The sequence below is a fragment of the Aphelocoma coerulescens genome (genome assembly GCF_041296385.1).
Source record: "Aphelocoma coerulescens isolate FSJ_1873_10779 chromosome Z unlocalized genomic scaffold, UR_Acoe_1.0 ChrZ, whole genome shotgun sequence".
Classification (NCBI taxonomy): Eukaryota; Metazoa; Chordata; class Aves; order Passeriformes; family Corvidae; genus Aphelocoma; species Aphelocoma coerulescens.
The window spans coordinates 54265178-54280665 of record NW_027184085.1 but is presented as its reverse complement, the minus strand read 5'-3'; the positions used below and the strand labels follow the sequence as shown (position 1 = coordinate 54280665).

At 44.8% G+C, this 15488-nt stretch overlaps 1 protein-coding gene across 1 annotated transcript in view; it reads right to left on the bottom strand.

Annotated features, from left to right (window-relative positions):
* Window positions 1–13697, bottom strand: part of UGCG (UDP-glucose ceramide glucosyltransferase) — a 38084-nt gene extending 24387 nt beyond the window's left edge. The window contains exon 1 of the mRNA XM_069001544.1: window positions 13421–13697. Coding sequence (XP_068857645.1) covers window positions 13421–13518 — 98 coding nt within the window. The 5' untranslated portion in view covers window positions 13519–13697. The remainder of the gene's footprint in view (window positions 1–13420) is intronic.
* Between the last annotated feature and the right edge of the window lie 1791 nt (window positions 13698–15488).

The following is a 15488-nucleotide window of genomic DNA, read 5'->3' as shown; positions in this document are numbered from 1 at the left end:
TTCAGCAAGCTGAAATGAAGTGGACTTAACAGAGACACAGCAAGTTGCCTACAACATATCCATTGCTGCATCACACTAAGAATTAAAATAAACACGTTTTTCCTTGTAGTCTATCTGCAGACTGCCATCAAAATAGCAATTTATTCCCTGTTTCTGCTTTCCCACACCCTCAGCCCACTTGTGACTATAAAACAGTCAGCACCACAAGACAAATTGGATCAGCCTGCTGATCAAACAGGGAACTACTCCACAGAAACTCGCTTGCTGATCTGAGTCACCAAATAGCCACATACTCATTAAAGGCAGATTACAATGGCAGAAATGTTTAGAAAGGCATAGCAGTAGGAGGGGATTTGGATTATCCCCCTGAGCATCAAATCAAGATTCACTAAGGCATAGAAACAGAAATGTTTTTGGTACTCCTTGCAACAAACATTATGCAACTTTAGAGAACTGCTTCGTCCAGCACAATAATGCGTTTTGTTTATGAAAGCATCTCCAGGGGATGGCCATAACTCTGGGCCAGATAAACCAACCACAGCAGAGAGCTTTTAGTACAGGATCAACCCATCAGTATTAAGTGAGGGAGCTTCTAAAACACAAAACTTAAGAACAATTTTATTGTGAGACTATTCCATTCAGTTTTCTGACTTTTTTTTGAAAATCTGTTAAGATTAAACTAGCTCAGCCTCAATTATTTCATATGGCACAAGTTTAAACGACAACATTATTTGCCAAACATTACATAATGTGCATCCTACAGACCCCAGGCTGCTCCTCCTGTGCGGCTTTTTCCAGTTTCTTCTCCCTTAAAACTTCCAAAACAGTTAACTGCCAGTAACAGAATTATGTTAATGGCTAATCAGAAACTATATTAACAAACCATACATGCCAACATTTTTTCTTTATTTTCAGTGTATGACAGGCTGATTTATATTCCATTAATTCAGGAACAAGTGTTTCCAGAGTACAAAACAGCATACTGCTGAAAAGGACACTCAAACACCAATTCACACAAGTTTGAACACACAGTCTGGGGCCATATTACCCACAGCTGGAGTAATAAAAAAGCTGTAAACCTTGTCTGGACTACACAATTGTCAGTAAGAGGGTCACCGCTCTCATGCTGCAAATACCTTGGAAAGCTTGAATAAGTCTCCTGTATGAAACACCAGAAACTGAAGAAAGCAATTATATAAAAAAAAAACACTTTGAAAGAAAATGCTAAGTTAAAATTTAACACTTCTACACTCAACATCATGTTTGACTGCATTTCAGAAGAGCAATTCCAAATTTTTTTTTACATTTCCAACAAATAAGAACCAGAAAAACCAACTTAGCAAATTTTATCTTATGTCTACAAAAACCCACAATACTTGGTTCATACTGTCAAAAAAATACTGCCCTCACCACAACACAAACTACACAAAAGAATCTCCTTGGAAATGCAGGTATAAAACATATGTATCACCTCTCTTAAAAATGCTTAAAAGGAAGTGTGAAGTAACAATTTTGAACTCAATTTTAACTCAATTTTTAGCTCAAAGTATTTCAGTATAAAGCACTTGGGATATCTGCTCCGTAACAGCTCAGTACATTGACCAATATCTGATTTTCATCAGCTTGATTATTTTAACATGTGTGTATGACCAGACAAATGATATTTCTGCTTCATAAAATAAGCAGAAATAAGGTGTAGCACACTACCCATTATTAAAGCAAAGCAGCAGTTGTCTGGGAAATCATTACAACACAGGCAAATTGAATCAAGATCAAGACAAGTGCTTAGTAAGAACAGGACGGCTGCAAACGACATAAAAGTGAATGGTTAACTTCATTCACAGATTCCTCCTCATGGACTCATAAATTGTTAACAAATCCAAGATGAGCCCTACCAAGAGAGGGGGAAGAAAACAAAACAGTCTTTGGTTTACAAAGAGTTATTTCTGAAGAGCGGAGCTCAAGTGGTCTAAACCAGACCAAACCAGCTAGCAGCACAAACTGGCAAAGATATCAGTTGTTAGTTATCCTGCTGGTTTAATGAAAAAAGATTGGTCCACTAGAAGCACCCATCAGGTGTTCAAAACACTGCTGCAAGAAATAAAACAAACCCTCAGCAAAGTGTTGCAAGTAACACTGGCAAGACAGTCCTAATCTTTCACTTAGTACAATGCACCCCTTCAATTTTGTATCTTTGTTTATGCTTGTAAGAATGCTTTTTACCCTAGTTCTCCAAAGGACGGTGTAAGACTTACTTTATACATGCTGAAACTGGAATAATTTGATTCACTGTATGAATTCACCCAGGCCAATTATGAGAAGATATAGTCTTGCATAGGTCCTCATCACCCACTATTAAAAGTAATGTATTTAAGAAAATGCAAAATTAGTCACCTTGCAATTAGCAAAATGAAAATCTTTTCTTAGTCTATAGGAAAAGATATCTCACAATAAAGTAATTAATACTTTCTTTTAAACCACATGTCTTGGGGTGACGTTATGATGTGTATCCCATATCGCTGCCTATGCCCAGGAATTAATTTTTGTGCCTTTCTGTGCCTCTAAACTGAGCCTGAGAGGGAGAAGAAAAAAACTGAGCAAAACTTTCTCAAAGCAGTTTGCAGCTTGTTCAAGGTCACTTAAAGATAGGAGGTTTTTTTTTCTTCCCAGCCGCGGCAGGGGAGTGAGGAAGCACCCGGCTTGCTGTGTTCCAGTCAGCTTTTGGCCAGTTGTTTCAGTTTCTGGTTCTCCGGAGAGAGACTGAGAGCTGGACTTTGCTTTTCCTTCTCTGGAATTCCGGATTTTTCTCCCTTTGCTACTGGACTGCTTTTCAGCCTCAGAGCACATTGGGAGGACTTTTCGTCGGGCACAGAGGGCCTGGCCCTGGGCCAAGCCCCGGCTCTGAGGAGACCAAAGGAAGGACTCTAACGCTTTCCCAGGTTTTTTCCTCCACAGCAAAAGATTTTACCATTTAACCTCATTTTCCTTTCCCGTGTGTTTGTTAAATAAATAGTTTTATCTTCTTCACTTTCCTTCGAGGAAAATTTATTTTTTTTCCCGAACCTGGTGGGGGAGGGGTGGTTGTGCCTTCTCTCAGAGTATATATTTCTAAATTTGGCCAAACCGGTACACCACAGTCTTCAGTAAATGTAAAACCAATATTAAATGTGTCAATACTACAGTATTTTCCTTCAGTTAAAAAGCAATTTAAAAATCCTAGTGAACTCTGACACCACTATTTAGCATTACGCAATTCCCAGGAGTGATGGACACAAATACTGAAGGGTGCTCTGGTAAAACAGTAAAACTAGTAATATGCTCAGCATATAACTCAGAAATTTCAGATTCCAATTTTTAGAGTAATTTATCATCTACCATTCTACTCATCAACCTTAATCAAAAGTCATGCTTTTATGGAAACAGCTCATGTAAAGCATCAACTTCTTTAAACTTCTTCAAAATCTTCATATCCTCACAAAAGCTGAGAGAAAGATTGTATTTTTCCTCATTCCACTATTCAGCTTCTTCCACTCCAGCTCACATACAAAGCCGGATGCTTTTTTGCCCTGTAACAGCTCCACTAACCCAACCCATTTCATTTCCATATTACATTCTCCAAATGCTTTAAAATCAAAACATGTCTATTGTACTATCTTCCCTCTTCTCAACATAAGTTGAGAAACATAAACACCATCCAGACTGCCATAATTCCTTTCCTTTAAACGAACAGAAGACAGTCTTTAATCTAGGCTTAGGTTTCTTGCATTCTTGCATAAATCATTCAGGGCCACTACTACCATAATGTCTACCCCGAAGTTTATAGCCTGTGTCTTATCCTCCTGACTCTCATTATTAAAAAATTGGCATGCCCTAATTGCCTTCAACATTATTGGTTTTCTCCCACATTGTTACCACTCTCAGATTTCTGGTCCTGCACTGTTTAGCCTTCCCCGTTTATCAAGCTTGTAATACAGAAACTTATCCACAATTTTAGTATATGAAAAACTAACTCCTAGCTTTTTTCAGATATGTCTTTCCCTAAGAATTACCTAAATTTAAGCCTTATTATTACTTGGTGTCAGGTAAACTTCAACTTGTTTAAAATAAGCAAAACACAAAACTTACAGCCTCCACACAACCTTCTTCTTAGTCCATTGCTCCATAATAGTCCAGACAGCTGCCTCAATGTCATCTTTCACAAAAAAATCACCATACAGCAGAGGTTGGAAGGCACCTCTGGAGGTCAGCTAATCCAAGTGCCTGGCTCTAACTGGGGTAACTAGATTAGGTTGCTAAGGACCAGCCAGTTTTTCCTGTCTCCAAGGACGGAGCCTCCACAAACTCTCTGGAAAGCCTGTTTCAATGCTCAGCCATGAGCATCTCTTTTGCTTTAAAATGACAGTCTTTCACTTGAATTTGCCCTTGTTGCTTTTAATCTTGTCACTAGGCACCACTGAGATGAGTCCTGGACCTCACATCTTTCATTCCTCCAAACAATCAGGTATTCACACACATTAACGGGATCCCTCCAAGCGTTCTCCAGGCAGAGTTCCAGCTCTCAGCCCCTCCTTGTGTGTCAGATGCTGCAGTCCCACCATCACCTCTGTAGCCCTAAGCCAGACTTGTGCCAGCATACCCATGACTCATACTGGAGAGACCAAAACTGTGCTCTGCACTCAAAACACAGCCCTTCTGGTGCTGTGTACAACGGAAGGATCACCTTCCTTAACCTGCTAACAATGCAGCAATGGCTTTCTCTGCCAAAAGCATGTTGCTGTTCATAATCAGTGATGGCTGATTGGCACCAATCAGCACTCACAGGTCTTTTCCTGCCAAGCTGCTGTCAAGTCTGTCAGTCTCTAGCCTGTGCTGATGCAGAGAGTTATTTCTGCCAGGTGCAGGACATGGCATTTTCCTGGGTTGAGCTTCATATGCTTCTTGTCAGACCATCTCTCCAGCTTCTCTGGGTCCCTCTGAACTTATCTGGTCTATCAGCCACTCCCTCCTGTTCTGTACCATCAAGCAAACTTGCTGATAATGTCATATACTCCATGTATTAATAAGATGTCAAACACTACTGGTCCCAGCAATTATTAACACCTGATGATTTTGTGCATCTCAAACTTAGCATTCCTTCAATAGTTTCCATCTTCTATCACAAACTAATATTATCATATCAATGCACTGGGCATACAGCAGACTGTGAAAACTTGTTTCAGCTTCAAGCAGGGGATGGAACTTAACCCTCAACTGGCATTTCCAGCCTAAAGCACTCCAATTTCCTTCACAGTGTTGAAAAAAATGGCTTTCACCTCTGATTCCAAGTTGTTAAGAGGAGATTGTCCCACTCTGCTCTGCACTGGTTCAGCCTCCCCTCAAGTCCTTTCTGCAGTTTTGGGCACAAGCATACAAAAAAAAAAAAAAAAAAAGATACAAAGCTACTAGAGATTGTCTAAAGGAGGGCCACCAGGATGGAGATGATTCTGTAGGGAAGCCTTATAAGGAGCTGCTGAGGTCACTTGGTCTGTTCAGCCTGGAGGAGACTGAGGGGAGACCTCATTAAAATTACAACTTCCTCATGAGGGAAGAGAAAGGGCAGGCACTGATCTCATCTCTGTGGTGAGCAGTAACAGGGCCCAAGGCAGTGGCCTGAAGATCAAGGAACACTTAGGCTGGATACAAGAAAAACGTTCTCCCACAAGGAAGCAGTCAAGGCATGAAGTCTGCCAGAGTTAAGGAAGTGTTTGGACAACACTCTCAGGCACGTGGTGTGACTCTTGGGGCTGTCCTGTGCAGGGACAGGAGCTGGACTTCTATGATCCTTGTGGGTCCCTTCCAGCTCAGGATATTCTGTTTATTCTGACCTCTGCATTCCCACACCCTATCATTTTCCTGTGTTCCTCCCCAGTAACTACTTGACTTCCAATCTTTGCCTTGCTATCTTTCAGATTTGCCTCTGCTACAATGTTGTTCTCCATTTGCTGAAAACCCATACAACATAAAGTTGTACGCATGTAACACTTGTGGCAAACACCTTCGGGTTTCTGCATAAAGTAGGGCCTATCATCAATGCACAGATTATGGGAGACAGGGTTACAGAGGGAAAAAGGAGGAAGATAAAACATCACCTCAGACCAAACAGAAGCCTCAGATAACTTTCCAACTTTTCATGCCTCTCCAATGTCCCAGTTTATGGTCAAACACCTAAGTATTTCTTTTGCTTGGTTTTAACCCTTGAAGAATTTTCGCAAAAAGACGCTGCTAATCAGATCATGAATTTGCTCTGTTCCTTGTTGCACACATTCAAGATCACAGACAACAATCTGTTGTTAGTCACCAACACTTTACATCATCCTTGTCATCAGCTACATAACTGGAAAAACTATTTACCTTGAGGTAGACAACCTGCATAAAAGATTTAAGTGTAAGTTGTTCAAGTTGAATAAAGGTTCCTTTAAGTCACATATCCAAGAACAGACACGGCATTCTGCATGTGCTAGACATCTTCCCACCACTTCCTAGAGAAGCTCCACTACAATCACACTTTGCAGTTCTCCAGGTTTGGTTATCAACAGGAGGCAAGGGTATCTCTCATCTCATAAAGGAGTATTTGGATTATCTCCATCAGAGTCTACCAAAATGTTTGTTCACTTATGCTTGGTAACACTTTATAGTAACAGGAGAATTCTCTAAACATTCCCTTTTAAATTAGTATACACTACAATCTACCTGGTTCCTATCTGCAACAGGATGTGTCTGCAGCAGTTCCACAAACCAAAAAAAATGCAACTTGATGATGGCTAATTGAGTAACTACTGCTGCTCTTAACAGGTACCCTACCTAAGCTATTGCCAGACACTGGAAAACCTAAGAAAGTCCAAAAAAGGAGAGAGTCCCACCAACAAACAAAAAGGTGAAAATGAGATGACAATGAGAAACAGAGAGATTAGAGCAGGATAAACCTGGACACAAATTACAGACTGAGCAGCAAGAGAGGGTCAATGAGGAAAAAAAAAAAGGGTTGACAAGATGAACAAACAGGGCCAAGAGAAATAAAACTGTTATTTTCTTAAGAATTCAGTGTCACAATTACTATGCAATAAGAGATTATTAACTAAAATATCAAAATTACTTCACATAAAAAAGGCAGAAGTTAAACATCATATATGTGGAAGTTTTTGTTTAGGTTTAGAAGCCATGTTTAAGAAGTTCTTCGATGTTGCAGAAGTACCTCTGGAAACTTGAGTTTAATGCATCTGTGCAAACTGAATTTCCTCCTTACGCCCACAAATACTACAATAAGGCTACTAATACTTTTAGTTTCATCTGGGTTTTTTATTACACGTATACATTTATGAAAAGTCTTGATTTTCACTCAGCAGACAAGGCCCAGTTACACCCAAATGCCACATAAATGCAGAATTCATTATTTCTTCATTGACTACTGTAACTAAAAGCTTTTAAAAAGAATTTGTCTAAAACCAGCAGCATGTTTATCAATTAAGTGACACACAGTACCCTTCCCACTTACACCTGGGAACCAAGACAATGAGCAACCTCAATACCAACTTACTGTGGCTGTCTTAAAGTGATTTCCAGTAAGTGCTATAATTAGAATTGCCACTGACAACTGGGACAAGAACAACGAAGACTCAAAGCCAGAACATGACTTCACATAAGTTCAGGCTTTTTGACCAGATAAATACAAATGGAAAGACAAATAAATAGCTTAAGAGAGTTACGAAACATTATCTAATGTCTTTAATATCTTTATTGGGGACCCAGACAACAGGATCAAGTGCACAGCACGTTCACAATGACACTAAATTGGCCAGGAGTACTGATTTGCTGGAGGGTAGGAAGACTCTGGAGAGGGATCTGGATTTGACAGGCCAGGACCAGTTGTTAGGTGGTGTTCCACTAGGGTGGAGGTAGTGAGGGGGTGTGAGTGAGCTGCTGTGGGTGCTTAATTGCTGTCTGCATTTAAGCCATGACAGTGGTTCAACAAGGTGAACTGCTGGGTCCTGCACTTTGGCCACAACAACCCCATCCAGTGCTACAAGCTGGGGGCAGAGTAGCTGGAAAGTCACCCAGCAGAAAAGGACCTGGAGGTCCTAATCAACACCTGCCTGAACAGGAGCCAGCCATGTGTCCAGGAGGCCAAGAAAGCCAATGGAATCCTAGCTTATATCAGCAATAGTGTGGCCAGCAGGACCAGGGCAGTGACTGTTCCTCTTCACTTGTCACTGGTGGCCACACCAGTGAATCCTATGTTCAGTTTTGGGCCCCTCACAACAAGGAAGGCATTGAGGTGCTGAAGCGTGTCTAGAGAAGGGCAATGAAGCTGAAGAAGGGTCTAGAGAGTAAGTCCTGTGAGAAGCAGCTGAAGAAGATGGGGTTGTTCAGCCTGGAAAAAAGGAGGCTCAGGGGAGAGTCCTTATCACTCTCTACAACTCCCTGAAAGGAGGGTGTAGCCAGGTGGGGGTCAGTGTCTCCTTCTAGGCAACTACTGACAGAACAAGTGGGCATGGCTTCAAGCTCTGTCAGGGGAAGTTCAGGTTGGGTATGAGGAAGAATTTCTTCACAGAAGGGGTTGTCAAGCATTGGAATGGACTGCCCAGGGAGGCTGTGAAGTCACCTTCCCCAGGGGTATTGTGGAAACGACTGGACATAGCACTTGGTGCTAAGGCTTAATTGACAAGATGGTGATCAGTCAAAGGTTGCAATCAATGATCTTGAAGGTCTTTTCCAACCTAAATGTTTCCAACCAAAATGTTTCAAACCCATTGAAATTAGAGGGAAGAAGTGGCAAGAACCAGATTTTGCAAATGCAGTATGGAAGAACAGTACCTTAGCTTTGAGCTACAACTACTACAACTTTGAAAGCAATTACAGCATGAACCAATGCAAAAGAAATATTGTCTTGACCTTAATCTTAACAACTGCTGAAAGCATTTCAAGACAAAAAAGCTTACTTTCTTGAATAACTCCCTTTGCCTACTTAATTCACACATTCTAAGTCTTTTGCTAAATCAAACTTTTTAAATACCAATAGAAAACCACAGAAGGATGACTGTCTAGTCCACAACAGCTTTACTGATATGTCACAACATTATCTTAGTACTCTAGTGGCACAGAGGAGACCTTACAGTTCACCAATAGAGCATGGCTAGACACAGTGCAGACTGAGTACAAGCAGTACCTCAACGACTTTAAAAAAATTAAACCAACAATATTGTCTGTAAAGAGAAAACAGGAAGACTAATTAGTTTCATCTTTCTTCTTTATTTCCTGTAACAGGAACAATGTATTATTCAGTATATGCCAAGTATCACCTAATTCTATTCTATTACTGTATCCCTCCACTGACATAAAAAAGCAGTTTCTGCCCATAAGTGAAGACCCCTTCATACCTCAGGGGTCTAGGAAAGGGTGCAGTGTGCTGTGTTTGCCATCCAGGATAAAACTAGTCTCTGTGAGACAAAGAGCACTAGTAACAGTGTCCAGCCACCAGAGTTTTCAGGGCATAACACTAACAATCATCTTTTATCTGGGGTCTTTTCCCCATAAACATGCTCCAGCATTCAAAGCAAATACAGTTGATCATCTCCTCCACTATCCTGCTTGCAGGACCAGGCCACTCCTCCACGTACAACTCCATTAGACAACCCCCCAGCCCTCCACCCTTGCACAGGGCAACGCTAACAGGTGGCACAGGCTCCAAACTCACCGGCACACTGCCCTCTCTAGCCATCAGCTACATCCCATCAGCTACAGTTTCCCAGCACCACCACAGTCACTGCAAGGACAGTTCCCTGGGATGGCTGCTTTAGTGTCCATCATTTCTTTATTTTCATTTCCAAGAGCAGCTGTGCAGTCACACTATGGGGAGCTGTGGTCCTTTTTCCTCAGATCTGCCGAATCACTGTAACCGGGGCACCTCCATCACAACAGCCTGTGAACCCAGAACAATTTGCTATTTGGTCACCTCAGTGCTACCATCTGCTCACCTCCAACCGTGGGCCACTGTTTTGCACTGAACACTAAACGCCCCTGTTGCCATCAGCCCATTACTCTGTCAAAGACAGCGCCCGACTCTGGCCCTGCTGAGATGGCGATTCCAGAACCCTGCTGGAAGCAGACTTTTCTTCAGGGGTCTCAGAGGCTGAGACTGGATCACTCCAGCTCTCACCACCCACCCACCCCCACCCAACTGCTAAGTTTTCTGCCTGTTAACACACAATTTTTACATATACTTGTAACACAAATTCCCATTTACAAAAAATACAACTCCTTCCAGATTTCAAACCACTGCAAAAACTCTAGATGCAGGCAATACCAGGTCCAGCTGTTGCCTGCATTCCCCTCCAATTACTGTCACAGGCAAAATTGCCTCAACTCAGGCAATTCTATTTAAATTACTGGCAATTATCAGGCAACTAATTATCCATTTGGATATTGAGGCAAAAAAGACAAACAACCTAACCTTCAGCAAAGGGTCTTTCGCCCTCCTTCCCCAGGCTCTGCTTCAGAAAGAAACATTTTCCCCCTCACCCTCCTATCTGAACTACTCATTTGCATTGCTCCTTACACCCAGACCCTCCCCAGCCCTTCAGCAAGATGACACAGGAGGCAAGGTTCAGCACATAATGGTTTTTCTGCCATGCCTTACTTCTTACTCATTTTCCTCCACTGCTGGTTGCACCTTAAACTGTTACTCTGCTCTAGCAGGTGTAATTGGTCAGGAGTGACTTATGTACAGGTTGCAATCCCTTTGGCAGAGTCTGTGCCCCAGCATGAGCCTGCCATAGGCTGCAGGCTCCTCAGGAGAGAGGCAACCATGGGACTGCAGCCCCTCAGGGAGTCTCTACCCCAGCACAGGTTGCCCACAGGTCCCTACAACGGTGCCTTACCTGCAGCTCAGAGTGCACTCAGGAGTGCCCCTGTCCCACTGCTGCCTTCACAGCAGGCAGTCCCTTTGAGGGGATAGCTCTTGTGGCACTGACTGCCCAAAAGTGTACTCTTGCCTCTAGTTCTTCCCTGTTCTTTCTTCTCATATCTCTTTGCATATCTCATCCTTCTTCCTCCTGTTCATCCTCTTGCATGTCTTCCCCATTTGTGTCTCCTGCCCATTACAGTTGTCACTTATTCTTGAAAGATTTATGAGCGGTAGCACCACACACACTCACTTGACAGGCTGAGATTTAAGCATGCAATGGACTGTTTTAATCAGCTTTAAAGCTGACCAGAATCAGCCATGACCAAAGTAGTCTCTTCCCCCACTAAGCATCCCTTTCTGCCCCCCAGTACTGAAATTTGTGTCCAAGATAACCCACACAGGTAGTTTTCAAGAAGTTAATTATCCAAGTGAATATAAGATCTAAGGGTAACTGAACTACAGTAGAAGAGAATAAAACTATTAGAGCTTATAAGTGATTTCACATTTTAAACAAACAAAAAATAAAAACAAGAGAAGAAGAAGCAAATCTTCAGTATGCATGAATTCAACTCAAAGTGTGGACGGCATGAGTGAAGAGTGGTGGATTGAGAACTGGCTGAACAGCAGATCCCAGAGATCATAATCAGGGTCCAGTTGGAGTCCAGTTCCTAGTGGTGTCTCCCAAGGTTCAGTACTGTGCCTGGTCTTGTTTAACTTATCAGTCAATGACTTGGATGAAGGGGCAGAGGCCTCCTCAGCAACGTCACTGACAACACAAAGCTGGGAGGAGTGGCCGATGCCCCAGAGGGCCGTGCAGCCCTTCAGAAGGACCTTGACAGGCTGGAGAGACGGGCAGGGAGGAACCTTCTGAAATTCAGCAAAGGCAGATGCAGGGTCCTGCGCCTGGGGAGGAGCAAGCCCAGGCACCAGCACAGGCTGGGGGTGACCTGCTGGAAAGCAGCTCTGTGGAGGAGCTGGGGGTGCTGGTGGACAAGCAGCTCTCCATGAGCCAGCAGTGTGCCCTGGTGGCCAAGAAGGCCAGTGACATCCTGGGCTGCGTTAAGAGGAGCATTGCCAGCAGGGCAAGGGAGGCGACCCTACCCCTCCACTCAGCCCTGGTGAGCCTCACCTGCAGTGCTGTGTCCAGTTCTGGGCGCCCCAGGTAAAAGAGAGACAAAAGAGTGTCCAGCAGAGAACTATGAAGATGATTAAGGGACTGGAGCATCTTTCATATGAGGAAAGGCTGAGGGAGTTGGGCCTGTTCAGCCTTGAGAAGAGACGACCGAGAGGGGACCCCATTAGTGTCTAGGAGTATCTGAAGGGAGGTGTCAAGAGAATGGAGCCAGGCTCTTCTCAGTGATGCCCAGAAATAGGACAAAAGGCACAAACTTATGCACAGGAAGTTCCACCTGAACACGAGGAAGGACTTCTTTACTGTGCAGGTGACTGAGCACTGGAACAGATTGCCCAGAGAGGTTGCACTGGAGATATTCAGGAACCCTCTGGACAGTCCTCTGCCATGTGCTTTAGGATGAACAGGGATGGATGGACCAGGTCATCTACTATGGTCCTTTCCAACCTGACCCACTCTGTGAGCTTTATCACAGGTACCTATCAGATGCAGTAGAGCAGCAAGAAAGGAGAATAGATAAGCACAAGGAAAACAAACAGAAATTCAGGTATTTCTAATCCTAGTAGTGATGCAAGAGGGCCTTTTACTTAAGACAGCAAAACGACTATCTACAAAGAGATGCATTCTTAATCCTTTCCCCACATACCCACAGAAAATTCCTCTGCCAGGTTCTGTCTGCCTTGTCAGTCACTAAAATGCAAACACTGCTCACAAACTCTAAAGGTATTTTTACTTGGACTTATCCAAGAAGGATCTGACTCACTATATATACTTGTTTTACTAGTACTGTCATTATTTCTCAATACAAAAAAGAAGTGTGCTTATGGCTGGCACAGAGTACTGTGTTCTTTCAGTTGTTCAGCCGTACAGCGGTTGCACAGTCAAACATTATACATACAAACATTATACATATACATACTTACATTTTGTAAGTCCTGTGTACTCTGGTCTCTCACAACCACCGGGAAAGCCACGCTTTACAGGTGTATACAGGCACACAACAAACCCCAAGCCTCCCCCAGCAGCACTAAAGGCAAAGGAGCAAAGATCACGGCACAGAGCAGAAGGCAGAAACCCAGAGGGCGGTTTTTACCCGAAGACCGACGGCAGGGACACAGCTGTGCCCTGAGCACGGCCAGCCCGAACCCCAGCTCTCTGGGGTGGGTCTGCGGGAGGCACACCGGAGGGAGGCAGGCGGACCCCCGGGCTGACACCCAGGGGCAGAGGAGCCGCCGGCCCGGGGCGGAGGCGGCGCGGCGCACGGGGCCCGCTGCCCGGACGCTCCGGGCGCGATGGCGGGTGGGTGACGGAACAACGCCGGCGCCATCCCCCCGCACCCCAGCGCTTACGTGTAGATGATGGACATGAAGTGCATGAGCCAGAGCACGACGAAGAGGATGAGCCCGAAGATGGCGAGCCCCTCCGAGGCCAGGGCCAGCACCGCCATCCCCGGGGGGCGCGGCGGCCCGAGCAGGAGCCGGCGGCGGAGCGGAGCGAGGCGGGGGCACGGGCGGCCCGAGGGCGGCGGTTGCCGCGGGCGGGCTCTGGGGCGGCTCTGAGGGCGCCGCTGCTGCTCCGCACCGGCCTGCGCGCGGCAGCCGCTGCGCACCGAGAGCCGCCGCCGCCGCCTTTCTGTCAGCGCAGGAGGCGGGGCGGGCGGGCACATCCGTTACCGGCCCGGCCCCCGCCCGCCGCCGCCGCCGCCGCCGCCGCCTGACCTTGGGTCCATCCCCCTCGGCCGCCGAGGGAGGCGTGGGGCTGCGGCGGCAGGCGAGGGGGTGCTCCCCGCCCGGTCCGGCCGCCGGGGAGGGGTGTGGGCGCGGCAGAGGGCTGGGTCCGTGTCGTCCAACTTTGGTGTTGGGCGCTGAGGAGAGCGCAGCCCCTTATCCACAGAGGTAGGGATCGGGGGTAGCCGGATATTGCCGTTGTTGCCGAGCATCTCTGAGAAGAGACTGCGGGAGCTGGGCCTGTTCAGTCTGGAAAAGAGAAGACTGAGAGTGGATCTCATTAATGCATATAAATACCTCAAAGGTGGATGGCAAGACCAAGAATCTTTTCAGCGAGGCCCAGCAACAGGACAGGGAACAATGGCCATAAACTAAATCAGAAGTTTCACCAAGAAGTTCCCCGCAAACTGAGAAAGAACTTCTTTACACAGGCAGAGTACTGGCACAGGCTACCCAAGGATGTCGTGGAGTATCCCTGTCCCGAGCCATTCCAAACCCACCTGCACGTGTTCCTGGTTCACCTGTTCTAGGTGACCCTGCCTTGGCAGGGGGGTTGGACGGGATGATCTCCAGAGGTCTCTTCCAACACTAACTGCTTTGTGATTCTCAGATCTAGTACAGGGGGGGCTGACATAGGGCTGCATGGCCTTTGTTATTTTTCTTTATTGCTTTTGAGTCTGAACATTTTCTTGGTGATATTGAATGCTGCAGGATGGGATTGCTATTTCTAGCATAGGTGTGCACCTGTGAGTTGCTGGCAGTGCTGACCTCTGTGAGTCAGAGCAGCTGCTCCAAGGACTGGGGCAATTCCAGCAGTCATACTGCCGTCTGTGGAGGCCCAGCAGTGCTAAAGCAACCTGGTGGCTACCAGCCTTGGCTACGTTTGCGTTAGTGCCCAGTTAATGAAAGAGTCAGTTGCTCATTACTAATCCTCTGAGCCAGCTATTCTTGCCTTTATTTTGTTACAGGGTTTATGGCAATTCCTATTACTGTGATGTGGCCCTCTTTTTGAGGGGGTTCATGTGAAGAAACCTCCCATGACTTCTGCTCTCTTTTACAGTTCAGCATTTTAGATCTGGGCTCAGAAATGCCAATTTTACCTTTCTTTGCTTATTGTGTAGTAGGCAAACATGCATTGCATTAAGTGTTTTAAATTCAACCCCATTAATCTGGGGTATGCTGTGGGAGGATAAAATGACTTGACCAGCTGTGCCTGCATACTGAGCTTGCCAGAAGAAGCATAGCCATACATAAGAGACTATGTTTACCTGTACATGAGAAGGTCTACTTTTTCTCAGGATTCTTGACCAATAACACAAGCTGAATATTGCAGTATATGCGTGTTTTCTAATAGGTTTTTTCCTCCACAGCTCTCTCTTATTAATGTAGGTAAAGGAGGTAAACTGCTACAAACTCAGTTGTCATTTTGAAAAGTATTCTAGTCACCACAATAACTAGAAAGCTTGGTTTTCAAGGTAGCTCTAGCTGTATATAAGAAGTTAGGAGGTAACAATTTAAAGGCAGCTTACTGTCAGAAAAGATGGGATCTCACCTGGTGAGGATTTGACCAAATTAAAAGTATAATTTAAAACTAAAAGTGAAAAGCTACTAATAACTGGTAATAACAGGTGACATGTCAGTCCATTCTAGAGCCAACACTGCCTGTGTAGTCTGTTAGTTCCTGGTTAAT